This window comes from Pistacia vera, unplaced genomic scaffold (genome assembly GCF_008641045.1).
Source record: "Pistacia vera cultivar Batoury unplaced genomic scaffold, PisVer_v2 Contig198, whole genome shotgun sequence".
Classification (NCBI taxonomy): Eukaryota; Viridiplantae; Streptophyta; class Magnoliopsida; order Sapindales; family Anacardiaceae; genus Pistacia; species Pistacia vera.
This window is the reverse complement of record NW_022195999.1, coordinates 304,859-325,476: the sequence shown is the minus strand read 5'-3', so window position 1 is coordinate 325,476 and position 20,618 is coordinate 304,859. Positions and strand designations below refer to the sequence as shown.

The 20,618-nt window shown below is 36.3% G+C and overlaps 2 protein-coding genes across 3 annotated transcripts; both read left to right on the top strand.

Moving 5' to 3' along the window:
* Positions 1-1,363: 1,363 nt before the first annotated feature.
* Positions 1,364-4,396, top strand: LOC116128251 (aquaporin TIP2-1; the record flags this gene model as incomplete). Its single annotated transcript, XM_031413970.1, has 3 exons — positions 1,364-1,393; positions 3,483-3,713; positions 3,844-4,396. Coding segments are annotated over 3 exons (630 nt in total), but the record flags the coding sequence as incomplete, so codon positions are not given.
* An 11,812-nt stretch (positions 4,397-16,208) lies between these two features.
* On the top strand, positions 16,209-20,312 carry LOC116128238. Of its 2 annotated transcripts, none has more exons than XM_031413960.1 (13): positions 16,209-16,569; positions 16,861-16,952; positions 17,185-17,343; positions 17,536-17,872; positions 18,089-18,207; positions 18,293-18,365; positions 18,437-18,657; positions 18,757-18,813; positions 18,914-19,085; positions 19,292-19,414; positions 19,508-19,678; positions 19,819-19,878; positions 19,983-20,312. In XM_031413960.1, exons 1-13 carry the CDS (start codon positions 16,231-16,233, stop codon positions 20,094-20,096), a joined length of 2,037 nt encoding a protein of 678 aa, XP_031269820.1. In that variant the 5' UTR covers positions 16,209-16,230; the 3' UTR covers positions 20,097-20,312. The 2 variants fall into 2 exon arrangements, with proteins under 2 accessions (XP_031269820.1, XP_031269822.1); XM_031413962.1 differs by having other exon boundaries at positions 16,766-16,952.
* The last annotated feature ends 306 nt before the right edge of the window (positions 20,313-20,618 follow it).

The following is a 20,618-nucleotide window of genomic DNA, read 5'->3' as shown; positions in this document are numbered from 1 at the left end:
TGTGACAGCTAGCTTTCAGCTAGAAAAGCTTGATTGACTTTGCTTGGACCGGATGATATACTTGGATTCTTGCTCTTTATTCCTTTTTATCTTATTTATACGTATAGAGTTATACCATTTAGTCCCTAACATTTGGTCCAAGTTTCTCCTTACAGATGGCAGCTGTTTGAAAAACGACCTCTATTTATCAGTTTTTATTTTCTTATAATTACAATTTTTAATCTTATAGAATTTTCCGTTAAAAAGCATTTCATTTTTTTATAATTCTATTGATGAGGATTTTAAACTTTTACAAGTAAAATTTTAATGTTAGACACCCTGAGATAACCAACAATAAAGGGAATTAAGAAGTTGTGTATATTCAACCACAGTCCAAATACATTCTTTCTGTACGAAAATAGTACATTTGTCATAATTTATTTAAGGGTCACAGTGAGGAGTTATTGTGGGAGTCTTCCCTTGAGGAATAGTCGAATGCTTAGCTAGCTCGAACACATAATTAAAAAAATTAATAGTTGGCAATTGATAAAATTTAAGTGTTACTTTAGATTCACTAGACTCAAATTCTTAACTAAACCTCAGGACCAACATGTCTTTAACCCTCTTTATAACTTACCAATACTTTCCACTAAAAAATTCTTTATATAAACTTTATTCCGGGATCATAGTTATCTCTTGATTTAATTAAATATTTATATTGATTATTAAATTAATAAATGTAAAAAAAATGGTAATGACACAAAAATAAAATAAATAACTGCTATAACTCCCTTATAATCGTAACTTATTATTGAACATTTTGATATCTTTTAATATCTTTTTTACATAAAATAAAGAGTTTTGATTAATTCCTTTATGAAGCGCATACCATAAAAGAGAAGAAATGTACATGCCCCTTAAAATTAAAACTATACAATATGATCCTCGTCACCATATTTATTATACACCACCTTATCTAAAAACCATATAATAAATATTAGCTTGTCTTATACTACTCTTTGTAGCATATCTCTCTCTCTATATATATGTGTGTGTGACAAGTGACATAGCCCGCGGCATTTGTGCTCTACCTCTACAAACTTTTCCATCTTCATCTTCTCTCTCTCAATCAGTAATGGCGATTGCCTTTGAGATTTGATGATTCCTTCAGTTTAGGCTCTTTCAAGGCCTATCTCGCTGATATCTCCACCTTGATCTTTTTTTTGCCGGCGTTGGCTCTGCTATGCTTACAGTAATAAACTTACCTTTTCCCTCCCTTCTTCTTCTTCTTTTGCATGCATGCATTTTCTATTCCTAAATTGATGTTTCTGGTTTTGATTTCTAACTCTTTTTTTTTTTTTTTTTTTTTTTTTTTTTTTTTTTTTTGGATGATAGAAAGTTGACGGCAAATGCGCTCTTGATCCTGAAGGGCTGTTTGCGATTGCTATTTTGGCCATGGTTTTGCTCTCTTCGTTGCAGTCTCAGTCGGTGCCAACATCTCCGGCGGCCATGTCAACCCCGCTGTCACCTTCGGATTGGCTCTCGGAGGCCAAATCACTATCCTTTCTGGCATCTTCTACTGGATTGCCCAGCTTCTTGGCTCCATTGTTGCCTGCTACCTCCTCAAAGTTGTCACAGGAGGCTTGGTAAGCTTCAAAATCCTACAAGAACGTCCGGGCGGACACTTGTCAATTACCCAAAACACCAACCTGGCCAATAGTAAACCGAAACCATAGGAGTGATTAATTAACTTGGTTTTTGTTACTTCTTTTGCAGGCGATTCCCATCCACAGTGTTGTAGCTGGAGTTGGAGCCATTGAAGGAGTGGTAATGGAGGTCATCATCACATTTGCTCTTGTTTACACAGTTTACGCCACGGCAGCTGACCCCAAGAAGGGTTCATTGGGCACCATTGCACCCATTGCCATAGGTTTCATTGTTGGTGCCAACATCTTGGCCGCCGGCCCATTCTCCGGTGGATCCATGAACCCGGCCCGCTCCTTCGGGCCAGCAGTGGCCAGCGGTGACTTCCACGATAACTGGATCTACTGGGTTGGGCCGCTTATCGGCGGTGGGCTTGCTGGGCTGATCTATGGCAATGTGTTCATGCACTCTGAACATGTGCCATTGTCGAATGATTTTTAAGTTGGTTTGGACTTGATTGATCCATTTGGGTTTTTTCTTTTTGTAATAAAAGAAAGAATAGCTTTCTTTTGTAAAGCTTTCTTTCTTTTTCTTTGTTTTATAATTGTTTTTTTCTTATTGTAAAGTTCTGTTGAGGTCCACTATTTGCTTCAATTATTATGAGAGTGAATGAAATTGGAGATAATGCGTCAGCCACCTTTCTAGATATGGCACAAATTTGTATTGTGGTCCGGGTATCCCTCCAAAAGACCCGTTTCAAAGCGACCCGTACCCAGTTCACCCGTGAAATTTGCAGATGGGTCGGGTAATACCCACGGGTACCCGCAATTGAATTAAAAAAAAATTAATTTAAAATACAATTTAATTTATTAACAAATATTCAAAATTCAAATAAGTAATAACAATTTACAAAGAACAAAAGTTGCAAAACAAACCCTAAAGTCAAAACTCAAAACGCAACTCTCAGACTACAATCACAGTACACACTCAACTCTCTTTTCTCACGCAGCAACAGCATGCTCATGGCTCCATCACAGCTCACTCACGCAAGATGCAGCGATGGTTAGAGCTCATTGTCGCTGACGAACGACAACTCCCAAACCCAAGAGTACACACTCAACTCTCTTCTCTCACGCAGCAGCATCACGCTCATGACTCTCTCACATTTCACTCACGCAGGACGCAGCCACGATTAGAGCTCACTGTCGCCAACGAACGACAGCTCCCAACCCTAGGAGTACACACTCAACTCTCTTCTTTCATGCAGCAGCAGCACACTCACTCACAGCTCACTCACGCAGCCACGGTCAGAGCTCACTGTCGTTGATGAATGGCAGCTCTCAAACCCAGGCTATCGCCGACAAAATAGCAGTAGCTGCAGCTCTCCTCTCACTGTCATTCCGCTCCGACGACTTTTAGCTCAATCTCAACTCTCTCGTGCTCACTCATGCTAACAAACGGTGGCTCCCAAACCCAAGTCATCGCCGATGAAACAGCAGCAGATGTATCTCTCCTCTCACTCTCGTTATGCTCCGACACGACTCTTAGCTTAGTCTGAACTCTCTCACGATGTAACACTGATGAACGGCAGCTTTTGCTCTCCTCTCACTCTCATTCTCTCTCATTCCGACATCGCCTAACTCTCAGTAGCAATCGTCACTCTCAAAGGTAAACGCTTTCACCAAGTTGGCAAATGCTTTGGGCAAACAAGACAATACATTTAACTACCATTATTTGCACCGTGAGAATTGAGTTTTGATGCATTATTTGCATTGTGAGTTGTGAGTTGTGAGCATTGAGTTTTTTGTATGATTTCAAATTTCTATTAATGTTAGAATCATTATTTGCATTGTGAGCANGCTCTTGATCCTGAAGGGCTTGTTGCGATTGCAATTTGCCATGGTTTTGCTCTCTTCGTTGCAGTCTCAGTCGGTGCCAACATCTCCGGCGGCCATGTCAACCCCGCTGTCACCTTCGGATTGGCTCTCGGAGGCCAAATCACTATCCTTTCTGGCATCTTCTACTGGATTGCCCAGCTTCTTGGCTCCATTGTTGCCTGCTACCTCCTCAAAGTTGTCACAGGAGGCTTGGTAAGCTTCAAAATCCTACAAGAACGTCCGGGCGGACACTTGTCAATTACCCAAAACACCAACCTGGCCAATAGTAAACCGAAACCATAGGAGTGATTAATTAACTTGGTTTTTGTTACTTCTTTTGCAGGCGATTCCCATCCACAGTGTTGTAGCTGGAGTTGGAGCCATTGAAGGAGTGGTAATGGAGGTCATCATCACATTTGCTCTTGTTTACACAGTTTACGCCACGGCAGCTGACCCCAAGAAGGGTTCATTGGGCACCATTGCACCCATTGCCATAGGTTTCATTGTTGGTGCCAACATCTTGGCCGCCGGCCCATTCTCCGGTGGATCCATGAACCCGGCCCGCTCCTTCGGGCCAGCAGTGGCCAGCGGTGACTTCCACGATAACTGGATCTACTGGGTTGGGCCGCTTATCGGCGGTGGGCTTGCTGGGCTGATCTATGGCAATGTGTTCATGCACTCTGAACATGTGCCATTGTCGAATGATTTTTAAGTTGGTTTGGACTTGATTGATCCATTTGGGTTTTTTCTTTTTGTAATAAAAGAAAGAATAGCTTTCTTTTGTAAAGCTTTCTTTCTTTTTCTTTGTTTTATAATTGTTTTTTTCTTATTGTAAAGTTCTGTTGAGGTCCACTATTTGCTTCAATTATTATGAGAGTGAATGGAATTGGAGATAATGCGTCAGCCACCTTTCTAGATATGGCACAAATTTGTATTGTGGTACGAGTATCCCTCCAAAAGACCGTTTCAAAGTGACCTGTACTCGGCCCGTCCGTGAAATTTGCAAGTGGGTCGGGTAATACCCGCAATTGAATTAAAAAAATTAATTTAAAATACAATTTAATTTATTAACAAATATTCAAAATTCAAATAAGTAATAACAATTTACAAAGAACAAAGGTTACAAAACAAACCCTAAAGTCAAACTCAAAACGCAACTCTTAGACTACAATCATAGTACACACTCAACTCCCTTCTCTCACGCAACAGTAGCACGCTCACTGCTCCCTCACAGCTCACTCATGTAGGATGCAGCCACGATCAGAGCTCATTGTCACCGACGAACGGCAGCTCCCAAACCCAAGAGTACACACTCAACTCTCTTCTCTCACACAGCAGCAACACGCTCACGGCTCCCTCACATCTCACTCATGCAAGACGCAGTGACAGTCAGAGCTCACTGTCGCCGACAAACGGTAGCTCCCAAACCCAAGAGTATACACTCAACTCTCTTCTCTCATGCAGCAGTAGCAGCACGCTCACTCATAGCTCACTCACGCAGCCACAGTCAGAGTTCACTGTCGTATACGAACAGCAGCTCCCAAACCTAAGTCGTCACCAATGAAATAGCAGCAGCTACAGCTCTCCTCTCACTGTCATTATGCTCCGACGACTCTAAGCTTAGTCTCAACTCTCTTGCGCTCAGTCACGCCGATGAACAGCGGCTCCCAAACCTAGGCCGCCGCTAACGAAACAGCAGCAGCTGTAGCTCTCTCTCACTCTCATTATGCTCTGACATGACTCTCAGCTCAGTCTGAACTCTCTCACCTTATCACGCCGACGAACGGTAGCTTTTGCTCTCCTCTCACTCTCATTCTCTCTCACTCTAACGTTGCCTAACTCTCAGAAGCAACTGTCACTCTCAGAGGTAAACGCTTTCACCAAGTTGGCAAATGTTTTGGGCTGAAAAGACAATACATTTAACTACCATTATTTGCACCGTGAGAATTGAGTTTTGATGCATTATTTGCATTGTGACTTGTGAGTTATGAGCATTGAGTTTTTTGTATGATTTCGAATTTCTATTAATGTTAGAATCATTATTTGCATTGTGAGCATTGAGTTATTGTAGTACAGTTTTTATATAAAGATTGCATTGAGTTTTCTCATTGATTTCAAATTTCTATTAATGTTAGAATCATTATTTGCATTGTGAATTGTGAGCATTGAGTTATTGGAGTTGAGAAGTGTTGATTGTTGAGTTGGGAAAATCCAGCCATTTGGTAAAGTTAGTTTGCTTGTAAAATATATGGGAGTGTTTTTTATTTTATTTTTTTGGATGAATTGTTATGATTGGTTAATTAATTTAAATGTAAATACTATGTTGTGTCCTTTAGATTGGCTTGGCATGGAGGAGTCTACAGATTTTTTTTAATGAGGCAATAGAAACGGGTTGTAATGTAGTTGTAGGTCAACCATTTTCTAGTGGTAGTATTGTTTGTCCAAAAAGGCGTAAAGTTTCAGATGTTTAGGGTCAATTTACAACATATATGGAAGACAATAGGGATATGAGGGCAAGGTGTTGATTTGTAATAAGTCTTATGCATATGGTAGTTCCACTCATGGGACTAACAATTTGAGACACCATATGGAAGGTTGTCTTAAACGTACCATTAGTAGTGTAGATCAAATGATGATGGATTGTGATACTAAATTGAGACGTTTCAGGATTTCTCAAGAAATTTATTGTGAGAAGATGGCAATAGGAATCATAAAACATAATTACCCATATTCAATAGTGGAGCATGAAAGAATTAGAGATGTCCACATGTATTTGAATCATGAAGTTAAGCCTTATACTAGGAACACTACTAAGGTGAATTGCTTAAAGATATATTATAGGGAGAAGGAAAAGATGAAGCTTGCTTTAGAGAGGATTTCGGGTAGAATATGCTTGACTTCTGATATTTGGAGTTCTTGTACTACTGATGGGTATATTTCTTTAACAGCTCACTATGTTGATGAGAATTAGGAGTTACAAAGTAGAATTCTTAATTTTTGTCATATTGCTCCTCCACACTCAAGGGCTCTTTTGTTAGAAATAGTGTATGATTTGTTAAAAGATTGGGGGATTGAAAAGAAAGTCTTCTCTCTTACATTAGACAGTGCAAGTAATAATGATAAAGTGGAAGACAATTTAAGGAGTCAACTTTGTGTGCAAAATGCTTTATTATGCGGTAGTTCTTTTTTTCATGTGCGATGTTGTGCACATATCTTGAATACATAGTCCAAGAAGGGTTAAAGGTTAGTAGCGTGGCTTTACATAAGATTCGTAAAAGTGTGAAATATGTTAAAGAAAGTAAGGCTAATCAAATTTGGAGAACTTGTTAAAAAAATTGGTGTGATAAGCTCAAAAGGATTGCGAATGGATGTTCCCACAAGATGGAATTCCACTTATTTAATGCTTGAAAGTGCGTTAATATACCGTCGTGTGTTTGTTCATTTGTCACTGATAGATCCCAATTATAAAAGTTGTCCTTCAGATGAAGAATTGGATAGAGGGTGAGGATTTGCAAGTTCTTACAACCATTTTATGACATCACTACTATTTTTTCGGGTTCCTAATACCCACAGCAAACTTGTACCTTAGAAATGTGTGGAGAGTTCAAGTGCATTTATACAAAGAGATGGAAAATGAGGATGAAGTTGTTAGTACCATGGCAAGTCAAATGAAAGTAAAGTTTGACAAATATTGGGATTCTTATAGCGTTGTGTTAGCAATTGTAGCAATTCTGGACCCACGTTTCAAGTTTGAGTTTGTTGAGTTTTGTTACAAAAAAGTTGATAGTCCAACAGTAGCATCAAGAAAGTTGGAGTTGGTCTTTTGCTGCTTATGAGGGTCTAAGTTGCAAAAAGGTTCCTGGCGATCCTTGGGTACAAACTAGTAGTCCTAATATCCTTGGAGATGATATTTGTGTAAGTCACTACTCCTTAAATATTTTTATATTCTTGTGATTAATAAGGTTTTGTTTAGTTTGTAATTTTGCTTTATTAAATTTAAATATTTAAATGGTGTAGGAATTTGACTACTACAAGAGTGACTTTAGTGCTACTACGAAGTCCGAATTGGATACTTATTTGGGAGAGGCAAGGTTTGATCGCATCAAATTTTGCAATCTGGATATCCTAGACCATTTGAAGAAAAATAGTGATCGATACCTGATACTTTCCATGATGGCCCGTGAATAACAATTGTTGCTTTGGAGTCCAGTTTCAGCGTTGGTAGCAAAGTGCTCAGTAACTATCAAAGTTCACTTTTACTGGAGAATGCAGAGTCTTTGATATGCACCAAGACATGGATTTATGGATATGAAGTTAAAGGTAATATTTTAACTTATATTTCACATGTTTTAATATTTTAGTTTGTTAATATATAACGATAGTTAACTTATATTTTGTTAATTGTAGAAGATGAAATTGATGATACTCAGCTTGTTGTGCCATTAAGCTAAGTGTCTGCGAAGAAGGAGATTACAGAATCAAGGGCAGCTTCTAACGCTGTCAATGTATAATAGACTTTGTTTGTTTAGTGTGTTTGGTTGAAAAATTCTATATGTTTAATTGTTTAGTGTTTACTATATATGTAAGTTGAATTTTGAACAATTTTATATATTTAGTGTTTACTAATTAGTAATTACTATGTATGTTTAGTGTTTACTATTTACTAATTCTATATGTGTAGTGTTTACCAATTAGTAATTACTATGTATGTTTAGTGTTTACTAATTCTACGTGGTGAAGTTTGATATAAATATGAAAAATATTAATAATGAATTAATGATGTTTGGTGAAATCTAATCAAATTTAATTTAATCATCAATTTATTTAATATAATTAACCAAGTTATTCAAGCTTAATAAAGGAATTTTATACTAAGTTTTTGAATCAATACAATTTAGAACTTCAAGTATGCAATTTGAATAACAAAAAACAATGAAAAATTACAAAAACCTGAAAAAAATTACAAAAAATGCCATTATATGCGGGTGACCCGTAGAAAAAATTGACCCGTGGACCCGTGCTTGTTTCACCCATGAACTGTGGCTACCCGACCCATACCTGCCTTTTCGCCAGGTCTTTGTACCTTATTGGGCCACTAGGGCTACTGGGGCAATATGAGCCCACATTTGGTAATCTTTTTTATTTAATTTTCTAATTAATATAGATGTTGAAATAAGAGAATTGAACACAAAATAGGTACCCAATTATCCATCCTAGGTGACCAATAGAGCAATAAAGACTTTTGAATGTATTACTCAAAAGGTCTTAAGTTTAATTCCTCTTGGTTGTTAATAGGAATAGCTACTAGAGGGTATATCTAATCATTAATTTCAAGGCACCGGAGGATTAATCGAGGTATGTGTAAATTGACCCAAACATCCCCAATCACAAAAAAATACCTAATTTCTTATTAAGAAACCAATGTACCATTGATTTCAAATTTCTATTAATGTTAGAATCATTATTTGCATTGTGAATTGTGAGCATTGAGTTATTGGAGTTGAGAAGTGTTGATTGTTGAGTTGGGAAAATCCAGCCATTTGGTAAAGTTAGTTTGCTTGTAAAATATATGGGAGTGTTTTTTATTTTATTTTTTTGGATGAATTGTTATGATTGGTTAATTAATTTAAATGTAAATACTATGTTGTGTCCTTTAGATTGGCTTGGCATGGAGGAGTCTACAGATTTGTTTAATGAGGCAATAGAAATGGACCGTAATGTAGCCGTAGGTCAACCTCCTTCTAGTGGTAATACTGTTTGTCCAAAAAGACGTAAAGTTTCAGATGTTTGGGGTCAATTTACAACATAGACAATGGGGATGTGAAGTCAAGGTGTTTCATTTGTAGTAAGTCTTATGCATATGGTAGTTCCACTTATGAGACTAAGAATTTGAGGCACCAGATGGGAGGTTGTCCTAAACGTACCATTAGTAGTGTAGATCAAATGATGATGGATTGTGATACTAAATTGAGACGTTTGATGATTTCTCAAAAAATTTATCTTGAGAAGATGACAATATGAATTATAAAACATAATTACTCATATTCAATAGTGGAGCATGACGGAATTAGGGATGTCCACATGTATTTGAATCATGAAGTTAAGCCTTATACTAGGAACACAACTAAGACGGATTGCTTAAAGATATATTATAAGGAGAGGGAAAAGATTAAGCTTGCTTTAGAGAGGGTTTTGGGTAGAATATGATTGACTTCTGATATTTGGAGTTCTCGTACTACTAATGTGTATATTTCTTTAACAGCTCACTATGGTGATGAGAATTGAGAGTTGCAATGTAGAATTCTTAATTTTTGTCATATTTCTCCTCCACACTCAAGGGCTCTTTGTCAGAAATAGTGTATGATTTGTTAAAAGATTGGGGGATTGAAAAGAAAGTATTATCTCTTACATTAGACAGTGCAAGTAATAATGATAAAATGGAAAATAATTTAAGGAGTCAACTTTGTGTGCAAAATGCTTTATTATGTGGTGGTTCTTTTTTTCATGTGCGATGTTGTGCACATATCTTGAATCTCATAGTCCAAGAAGGGTTAAAGGTTAGCAGCGTGACTTTACATAAGATTCGTGAAAGTGTGAATATGTTAAAGGAAGTGAGGCTAAAAGAATCAAGTTTGGAAAACTTGTTAAAAAAATTGGCGTGATAAGCTCAAAAGGATTGCGAATGGACGTTCCCACAATATGGAATTCCACTTATTGAATGCTTGAAAGTGCGTAATATAACTATCGTGTGTTTGTTCATTTGTTATTAATAGATCCAAATTATAAAAGTTGTTCTTCAGATGTAGAATGGGATAGGGGGTGAGGATTTGCAAGTTCTTGCAACCATTTTATGACATCACTACTCTTTTTTTAGGTTCCCAATACCCCACAGCAAACTTGTACCTTAGAAATGTGTGGAGAGTTCAAGTGCGTTTATACGAAGAGATGGAAAATGAGGATGAAGTTATTAGTACGATAACAAGTCAAATGAAAGTAAAGTTTGATAAATATTGGGATTCTTATAGCGTTGTGTTAGCAATTGCAGCAATTCTGGACCCACGTTTCAAGTTTGAGTTTGTTGAGTTTTGTTACAAAAAAGTTGATGGCCCAATAGTTGCATCAAGAAAGTTGGAGTTGGTTAAGCATGAGTTATATAAGCTTTTTGCTGCTTATAAGGGTCTAAGTTGCAATGAGGTTCCCGACAATCCTTGGGTACAGACTAGTAGTCCTATTATCCTTGGAAATGATATTTGTGTAAGTCACTACTCCCCAAATATTTTTATAATGTAGTTTTGTTTATTTTGTAATCTTGCTTTATTAAATTTAAATATTTAAATGGTGCAGGAATTTGACTACTACAAGAGTGACTTTATTTCTACTAAGAAGTCCGAATTGGATACTTATTTGGGAGAGGCAAAGTTTGATCGCATCAAATTTTGCAATCTGGATATCTTGGACCATTGGAAGAAAAGTAGTGATCGATACCTGATGAGAATGCAAAATGTCATATTTTCTCCCCTTAATGTTTAGTCTGTTATGCTTATTTGGTGCCTAAATGTACTCATTATTATTTTATTTTGATTTAGGATGCAAATGGAGGCGTTAAATGCAAAACGAAACTAATTGGGCAATTTCGGATAGTTTCGACATCGCTTTGTAATATGGGCATAACTCTCTCACTCGAGCTCCGATTGAGATGATTCAAAATTCTATAGAACCCCAAGAAAGGGATCTACTGCATCAAGGTTGGAATCGGGCTTGAAGTTGACGCATCTACACTGCTAACGTTCCGGAACATTTGGCCTTATCATGCAATTCAAATATGCAGTTTATTATTGGAAGTTTCGAAGATGTGGTGCACGAAAGTTTTAGCTGGAAACACCACTTTCTTAGTTATATTAGGACTTTATTTTATTTTTAATTAATCAGATTTGGATACATGTTATTTTAGGATAAAACTTAGAATATTTTTAGGAGATTGAGTAGAATTCAAATATTTGAATTGGACATTTTAAGAGGGGGGAGAGATCAGACTTGACTACACTACACACGCCTCTCCTTCCCCTTTTCTCCAACTTCTCCTTTGAGTTTTCATGATGGCCATAAGGGGCTAAATTTTCATAACTTGGTCGAAGGAAACAGAGGCCGCGGAATCAATAAAACTATGAGATTTAATTTGTTTTTAATGTTCAATTTATGCTTTGAGTATCGAATGTTCCTCTATGCCCATTGTCATGGTTGTCTCATTTAATTACTAGGAGACCTACTAGTTTATTATTCATTGCAATCTATCGGTAAATTAGATATCAAATCTGTAATTGTTTGATCCCTCTAATTTCTGAAGTAACTAAGATTTAAGAATTTGCTACGTCAGGAATTATTAAATCTTAAGAAGAATGCTCGACTAAATTAAATACAACCGCTTGTGTTTGTGTTGTTCAGCTTTATTGATCTCTCTAGTTCTTAAGGCTGCCACTAGATTAAATCTTTAGTGCTTGTCTTGGGTTGTTTAGTAGTAAGATTAATTAGATCGCTTGTTTTCTAATTAATTGCGACTAAGGAGAGATAGGAAAATAGTTCAAACGGTGAATATTCAGAGTATGAATTGATATATACTTGCATCGATGATCAGTTGTAAAATCCCGATGGTGGATGTTGATTTAGACCAAGGTTTGTTCTTTTGATTCATTTAGATAATTTAATTTGAATTGTTTCTTAGTTGTTTTTCTTGAAATTGTTTTCATTATACTCAAATCCCCCCATCCCAAACCCCCCCCCCCCCCCAAGAAAAAAAAAAAAAAAAATCCTTGCTCACGTAGCATAAAACTAGACTAGACACTTTCTGTGGGAACGATCCTTACTCGCACTACTATATGTATTCTTTTTTTTTTTTGGAGTATAGATTTTATATTTGATTGCCTGCGACAGCACACTAATACCCGATACTTTCCATGATGGCCAGTGATGTGAAAAGTATACCAATAACAACTGTTGCTTCAGAGTCTAGTTTCAGTGTTGGTAGCAAAGTGCTCAGTAAATATCGAAGTTCACTTTTACTAGAGAATACAGAGTCTTTGATATGCACTAGGACATGGATTTCTGGATATGAAGTTAAAGGTAACATTTTTAACTTATATTTCACATGTTTTAATATTTTAGTTTGTTAATATATTACGATAGATAACTTATATTTTGTTAATTGTAGAAGATGAAATTGATGATGCTCAACTTGTTGTGCCATTAAGCCAAGTGCTAGCAGAGAAGGAGATTATAGAATCAAGGGCAACTTCTAACGCCGTCAATGTGTAATAGACTTTGTTTGTTTAGTGTGTTTGGTTTAACAATTCTATATGTTTAATTGTTTAGTGTTTACTATGTATGTGTGTTCAATGTTAAACAATTTTATATGTTTAGTGTTTACCCATTAGTAATTACTATATATGTTTAGTGTTTAGTGTTTACTAATTCTATGTGGTGAAGTTTGATATAAATATGAAAAATATTAATAATGAATTAATGATGTTTGGTGAAATCTAATCAAATTTAATTTAATCATCAATTTATTTAATATAATTAATCAAATTATTCAAGCTTAATAAAGGAATTTTATACCAAGTTTTTAAGTCAATACAATTTACATCTTTAAGTATGCAATTTGAATAACAAAAAACAATGAAAAATAACAAAAACCTGAAATTTTTTTTTACAGAAAATGCCATTATATGCCGGTGACCTGAGGGTTGACTCGTGGACCCGTGCCTGTTTCACCCGTGACTCGTGGCTACTCGTGCCCATAGCCACCCGTTTTCCATGTCTTTGTACCTTATTGGGCCGGTAGGGCTACCGGGGCAGTACAAGCCCAAATTTGGTAATCTATTTTATGTAATTTTCTAATTAATATAGATGTTGAAATAAGAGAATTGAACACAAAATAGGTATCCAATTAACCACCCTTGGTGACCAGATAAGGCAGTAGGTAGAGCTGGGCATTTGGGACCGGGCCCAAAAGCCCAGCTCTAAAACCCGGTCCTAGGACCGGTCCTTGAGAGGATCGGACCTAAGAGGCCTGGTCCCAAAATGGGACCAGGCCTAAGGAGGAGGGCCCGGGCCCTCCACTAGGCCCTCCTCCCGGTCCCCGGCCCAAGCCCAAAAAAATTTGTATTTTTTCAATATAGTCCCTGCCAAATTACATAAAACCCCTTGTTAATTTCAAAATAAATATAAATTACGAGGGCTAAAATGAAATTTTACAAAATTTATATAAAAAAAAAAATCTTCCAGGTCTAAAAAATTTATAAAATTTATAAATTTTACCCCTAAAAAATACTAAAAATCCCCTATAAAACTTCGTTTTGCCCTCAAAATATAAAAAAATTGAGGGGGGAAAATAAAATTATCCAAGGCCCATGGGACCAGTCCCGACTAGGCCTAGGGCCTGGTCCGGGTCCTGGTTTTTCTCATAGGCCTGGGACCGGTCTCAGGCCTATGAGTGACTGGTCCCATTTGGGACCAGTCCCAAACGGGCCCAGGCCTGGGCCCGCAAGGGACCGGTCCCTTGCCCACCTTTAGCAGTATGGACTTTTGAATGTATTACTTAAAATGTCTTAAGTTTAATTCCTCTTAGTTGTTAATATGAGAAGCTATTAGAGGGTATATCTAGTCATTAATTTTAAGGCACTAGAGGATTAATCGAGGTATACGTAAACTGACCCAAACATCCTTAGTCACAAAAAAATACCTAATTTCTTATTAAGAAACCAAATTTGGCGCCGAGGAATTAGTCAATATGCGAGCAAGTTGGCCCAAACATCCCTTGTCACTAGAGAAAAAAAAAAAGTACCCAATTTCTTATAAAGAAACCAAATTTGGGTCTTAATTCAAGAGATTAATCAAGGTACACATAAATTGACTTAAACACTCTCAGTAAGTAAAAAAAAAAAAAAAAAAAAGTGCCCAATTTCTTATTAAGAAACCCAATTTTGAAGAGAAATATAATTCAAAATATAAGTAAGTTACTCAATGTAATAGACTGAACAAATTCAAGACATTCATGGCCTAACAATGTATTATAATAATACAATGGATGGTCGTTCTATGCACGTCTTGCTATGAGTGGCCAACTCACAACTAGTCTTATACAGGCTAATTTATGCATATATTTATCAAGAATTTCTTTGAATAAACAAAAATAAAATTGAGTAATATCTTCTAATTAAGGGTTTTTATAATATATATAGTTTGATTACGGTACTAAATAACTATTATATATCTCTTAAAATTATTAAAAAAATAGTATAAATATATCAAAACCCTCATAATAGAGAGCATATAATTCTTACTGATAATGATAAAGGCCTTTCAAATTCAACCATGAAATGTATGCTAATAATGCTTTAATTAAAATATAAGCAAATTCAACCGACTTTGAGATCTAGTTTCTAGATACATATAAATATCAATTATAAAATACAATAATGCATTTTTCATGTTTATATCAAGATAAAAAATTTTAATATGTAATTTTAATTTACTTTCTTAGTAAAAGTTTCACATTATAAATTTTCATTATTATTCAATTATGTTAATATAGGTATCTCAAAGGACAATCGAATCTACGACTTTATCATAGGTTAAACGAGCTCTCTCTCACTACACCGAATCTTTGAGGTAATATATTTGATATTAACCACCCCTAATTGATTGAGTGAGACAATAAAGACTCTTAAATATATTACTTAAGAAGTTTTGAGTTCGATTTTCCTCGATTGTTAATGACGGTGACCACTGAAAGTATATCTGGTTGTTAACTTTAGGATCTTAAAAGATTAGTTAGGTGTATATATGCAAACTGACTCGAATGTCACTGGAAACGAAAAAAAATAATTTGATATTCATATATATTATCAAATATAATATAATTTTTGTCAATTATTATTGTCTTGTAAAAGTATAAAGAATCTAAATTTACAAGGCAACATGTTTGATGTTGTCGGATTAGCAGAAGCTAACGTCAAAAGAAACTTCAAAATCACAAGGGCTGGCGGGAGATAAACCCTAAGCAATATCCAGCTTCAGCGAAGCCTTCATTTCATTAAATATTCTTTACTCTTTTGCCTCGATGTCTACGCTTCTTACTCCCCAATATATACTCTCTCCTACTCTTTTATCTGCTCTTCTTTTTCCTGTTTTTCTTCTCCAACTTTTCATTCTTCTTCTTCTTCCATGGTGTCCTACTTGTCTCTCTGCAGGCTCCCCCACTTTAACTACTCGTAAGCTTTTCTCTTTTTTCCCCATAGATATTTATGCAACACTTTTTAACGTGATTTTGCTTATGTGGGTTGTGAAGATCTTGGTTTGTTCGTGAGCTTAAGTTGAGTTGACTTTGTAGGAATCTCAATTTTGAATGGAAATGTTTATGTTATTGATTGTATTTGTGTATACAAGTTTTGAACTCCGTTGGATGAATTTATTTCTAGATCTTTATTAGTCAAGAACATGGTGTTATTGTAAATTTTTCATTTTCATTTATGGATATGTGAATTTTTAGTGGAAAATCTAATCTGGGTTTTCTTTGAGTTGAGCACAGTTACGAGTTAAGACGTAAAGTTTATTATTTGAAAAGTTTGCTCCTTTTCTGCTTCTTCCTTGGTAATTATTTGTAGGAGTTTTTGTCATTGAATTAGTTGCATTCTGTTGTTGCAGACATTGTTTTGGGCCCAACACCAGGCGAATGATAAACACAAATTCATTCCACTTATCAAAGAGTAACCTTTCTCATGAATTTTTAATTAAGTACTATAGTTCTGCAAGTCGTGTATCGATGAGGGCACTATCGTCTACCTCTGCTTCGGAGCAAACCAGTAGTGAGAATGTGGCTCCTATGGCTAAAGCTGAAGATGATGAAATGGAATTTAGTCGGGTGAATTGCCTTGTTTGGGTATTGCATGAATCTGCCAGGAGCTTTTCGCGTTCTGTTGAATCGCTTGGATTGGCTGGAAGTGGTGCAGAGCTTTCAATGGCTTGGAATGGGAAGGATGTGAACGAGTGGCATAAACGTATTGCTTATAGAGTATGCACATACCACATTGCTACATTGACACTTTCTTTTACTTGCCAGAAATATGGTCCAAAGAATGATTTATGCTTATGTAGCATATTTTTTATATTCTTCCTTGGAATGATCCATAGTCATTTTAATAATTGATAAATACAATGACATGTTTCTGCTCATACTTCTTGTTATTTTCCTTGGACAACTATTACAGTGATATCTAAGTTGAGTGGGGATGGAACATTCTTTATGAATTATTAGAAGACATGAGAAAATGAACAAGAATCATTGACTCGTATGGCTCTTCAGGTAGTAGTTTATGCTTTGTTAAAAGTGGCAATTGAAGTGGAGATTTTGCTCTCTCATGATCGTCACAACAATGCAGCTCCTGTTAATGACATGTAAGTGCTTAACCACTGGAGACAGATTAAACTTTTGAAACACCTTTGCATGATTTTAAGAGTCGATGTTTACTTGTGCTATGAAATATTAATTCCACTTCCGGTTCTGTAGATTTAAATTAAAATCATGAGTGTAAACCGAGTCAATTGTTCTATATATTGAGTTTCATTATGCATTTATCATTAAAATCTCCATTAGCAATGACGACTCTTTTTCCTCTATGCTTTTCAGCTTGGCCCCGAAGATAAATGCTATGAGAGAGTACATCGAAAGTCAATTAAGCATAAGGCATTCAGAATTGGTACAATGGTTTAGGATAGTGGAATTACCTCGTATTGAAGGATTTTTCAGTTCTTTATTAAAGAAGTGGTCAATGGAATATGCTGGAAGGTTTGCTCAAAATTTTTTGCTTTTAACATATGATTTATTGTTCCCCAATTGATAAAATCCTTTCCTATCAACAACCTATCTTTTCATTGATATTCCAATAATTTTTGCAGTGCATGTGAGCTCATTTTTATTCTAGTGTATATCTTTTATTATATGATGGTAGGAATTTAATCTGAAAACGAAAATTTTCAGTGGTGTTGCAGGGATCATTGTGGCGATAAGCTGCTGTGCTGCAGTAGGCAAACTGGGTCCTGAGCGCATTGTCTGTCCCACATTTAAAATGTCGATTGAGGATGTATCAGTAGAGCTAATGAATATTTCAGGGAGTTTTGTACCGGTGGACAAGCTGCATCAATTAGCAACTGAGGCAGGATTTGAACCTGACTTCCTATCCCACTTTGGTAAAAAGGTTCTTCTGGACAAAAACACCGAGGAACTTGAATTTTGGATTGGATTAGCTCAGAAGAAGCTGTCAATTGCCTTCTACAGAGAAGGATTACTTTGTGGGACCAAAAATTTACATGAAAAGGTTGGTTCTATATTCTTTACCCGCCCAATTCCTGATTATTCTTTATAATTAAGTATAACTTAAGAATTATTTCTTATATTCCTAATCATAAGGACCTTGCTTAATGGTCACGGTCAATTTGGTCTCTATTTTTTGTTCATTTAAAATTTCTTGCTCTCATATTTACATATCTTTACCAAAATTTGTGCAGTTGACTTTAGCCAAAAATTTTGACAGGTTCAAGCAGATAGTTTGGCTAATTTAGGACTTTTTGCATATCTGGGAAGGATGACTAGATTATTCTTGTCAAGTAAAGGAATAAAAGATGTTGATGAGATGGTTAAGGACTTCCTCAGGTAAAATTTCCTCATACTTTGGTTAGATTCTAAATGTTTCAGCATATCAAGATAAATAAGAGTTCAAATAATACTTTGCCTGCAGCTATTTGGAGTGTGGCATTCTTTTCATTTACCCTGAGTTTTCTTCCATATCAGTGTATCAACACTTCATGGAGGTAAGTTCCTATCAATTTTGTTGAACTTGCAAAATATGAATTATCTTAAACTGCAAAATTCATCTTTACAGATAGTAACTGATGAAATCGGCTGGCTTGACTTTTATGCTGCATTTCCTTCCATGTGCAATCAAGAGAGAAGGTCCAAACATCATGCTATTCAAGCAGAGAAAGAAATTATTCTATCCAATGTTTTTGCTGTTTGCTATGACGTGTTCTCTGGGTTTGCTCACTTCAGTCGTTCTACTCAACAAACCCTAGATGCAGAATTGCTAGCTTTCTTACTCCGAAGGTAGCTGGAAATATCTTCACTTTCATTATATCTGTCTTTATTTTTTATGTGTGAAAGTGTTAAATTGACTTCTAAGATCTGGTGCTGTCAATTTTTCAGCCAAAGCCTGCTTACTATTTGTCTAGATGACTACTGGGCTGCATATGATAGATCAAGGTACATTGGGGGTCTTTAGCGATGCTTTATGTAATAATTTGTCCTGAATGAAACAATGAGAGAAATGGATTATAATTGCACTTGTGTTGTTGTTCTCCAGTACTGGGCTGCTAAAGATTGCAGAAACAGGTGCCTCTGACCACATACCTACTGTGGGAACTAAAGGCACAACCAGGCTCTCTGCACCACAGGAGGGAAAACAAAGACGCTATGAGTTGTTGACACACAGAAATATGGAGAATAAATCTCAACATCCATCAAATGTGAGAAAGGTATGACTACTGGATAATATCTTTTTATTTGGGTTAGTATATGTTAAGTTTCACCCAACCAAGCTCCTGACCATGAGGAGGTGTGTTCAAAAGGGCTAATAGATATTTATTTTTGAAATAAAAGCAACAGTAATCGAAAATTAGAACAGTGCCTTGAGGTATTTAGCGGAGTCTTTTGTTTTCTCATACTGAATCTGCAATTCCAGGCCATGAGCTCAGCTGAGGCAGGTGCAATAGATTTTATGGAGGATACCAGCAGTGGCAAAACCAATTCCATGCAGGAGAGCTTAGTACGGAAATACAGCATCAAGTTGATGTCTACTAGCTCAGTAAGGATGTTGATCCCCTGCTTTTAGTCAACAGGCAGAGTTGTTATAAAATCTTACATTCAATTGATAGCATACCACTGAATTGTTATATAGGATGTATGGATGGGTACTCAATTGCTCTTTATAGACATATCTATGTCTCTAGAGTTACTCCTAAAGCAGTTGCATGGCTACAAGGTTACAATGAGAGAGCGAAAGAAGTTGAAAAGAACCCTAAATGACATTGCTACACTCATCCCAATTACGATTCTAATGCTGCTTCCTGTAAGCTCTTATTTTATCCTCAACACATTTTATGCGCTTCATGTACATAAAATGAGCTTACATAAGAAGAAAAGTTTGTAAAAGTAGCATTAAAATTTTCTAGAGAGCTGATTGCATCGTCTTGTCCTTCCTGGATCTAGGTATCAGCTGTAGGCCATGCCGCAATGCTAGCAGCTATCAAGAAGTATATGCCATCTATGGTAAATCTTGTTTTCTCTTCCAAATACGGAGTTCTTTTTCTCTTTTCTCTTTTCTCCTTTCTCCTTTCTCTTTCTTGCTAATCTTGTTTTGTTACTGTTACTAGATCCCTTCTCCGTATTCTTCTGAGCGACTGGATGTTGTGAAACAATTAGAGAGAACCAAGAAGATGGAAGTTCAGTCATGGGGCAACCTTGAAGATCCTTCGACAATGTCATAAGTGATTGTTCATACTAACCCTATTGTCTAATAAATTTTGTGCAATAGCAGCTTATTCTTTGCTATATATGTGCAGAATCATGAAAAATTCTTTACTTCACCTTCAAAATTTGTGAATATTTGGATGCATGCGTATACGCCAAGATTCATAATGTAACTCTTTGTATGTATAGTTCGTCAAAGTGATTCTTGTTCATCTACACTTGATTCAAATGCATTTGGGGATGCTCTTATGATAAGCGGTTGTAAAATCAATGTATTGAGTCTCTAGATTAGAGGTGGCAATGCTGGCCCATAATTTTTTTGGCACGGCCCACCATGGCACGACACGAAAATTTTGTGCCGTGTCATGGCTTGTAGGCCTTGTTGGCCGTGCCGTGGGCTGGGGATTTGGCAAGTGAACTTCTACGACACGGCCGTGGGCTGGGGATTTGGCAAGTGAACTTCTACGACACGGCTCACAGATTTAAAAAAAAAAAAAAATCAAATGTAGCCATTGCAATTGTGGGTCAGCCCACGGAGG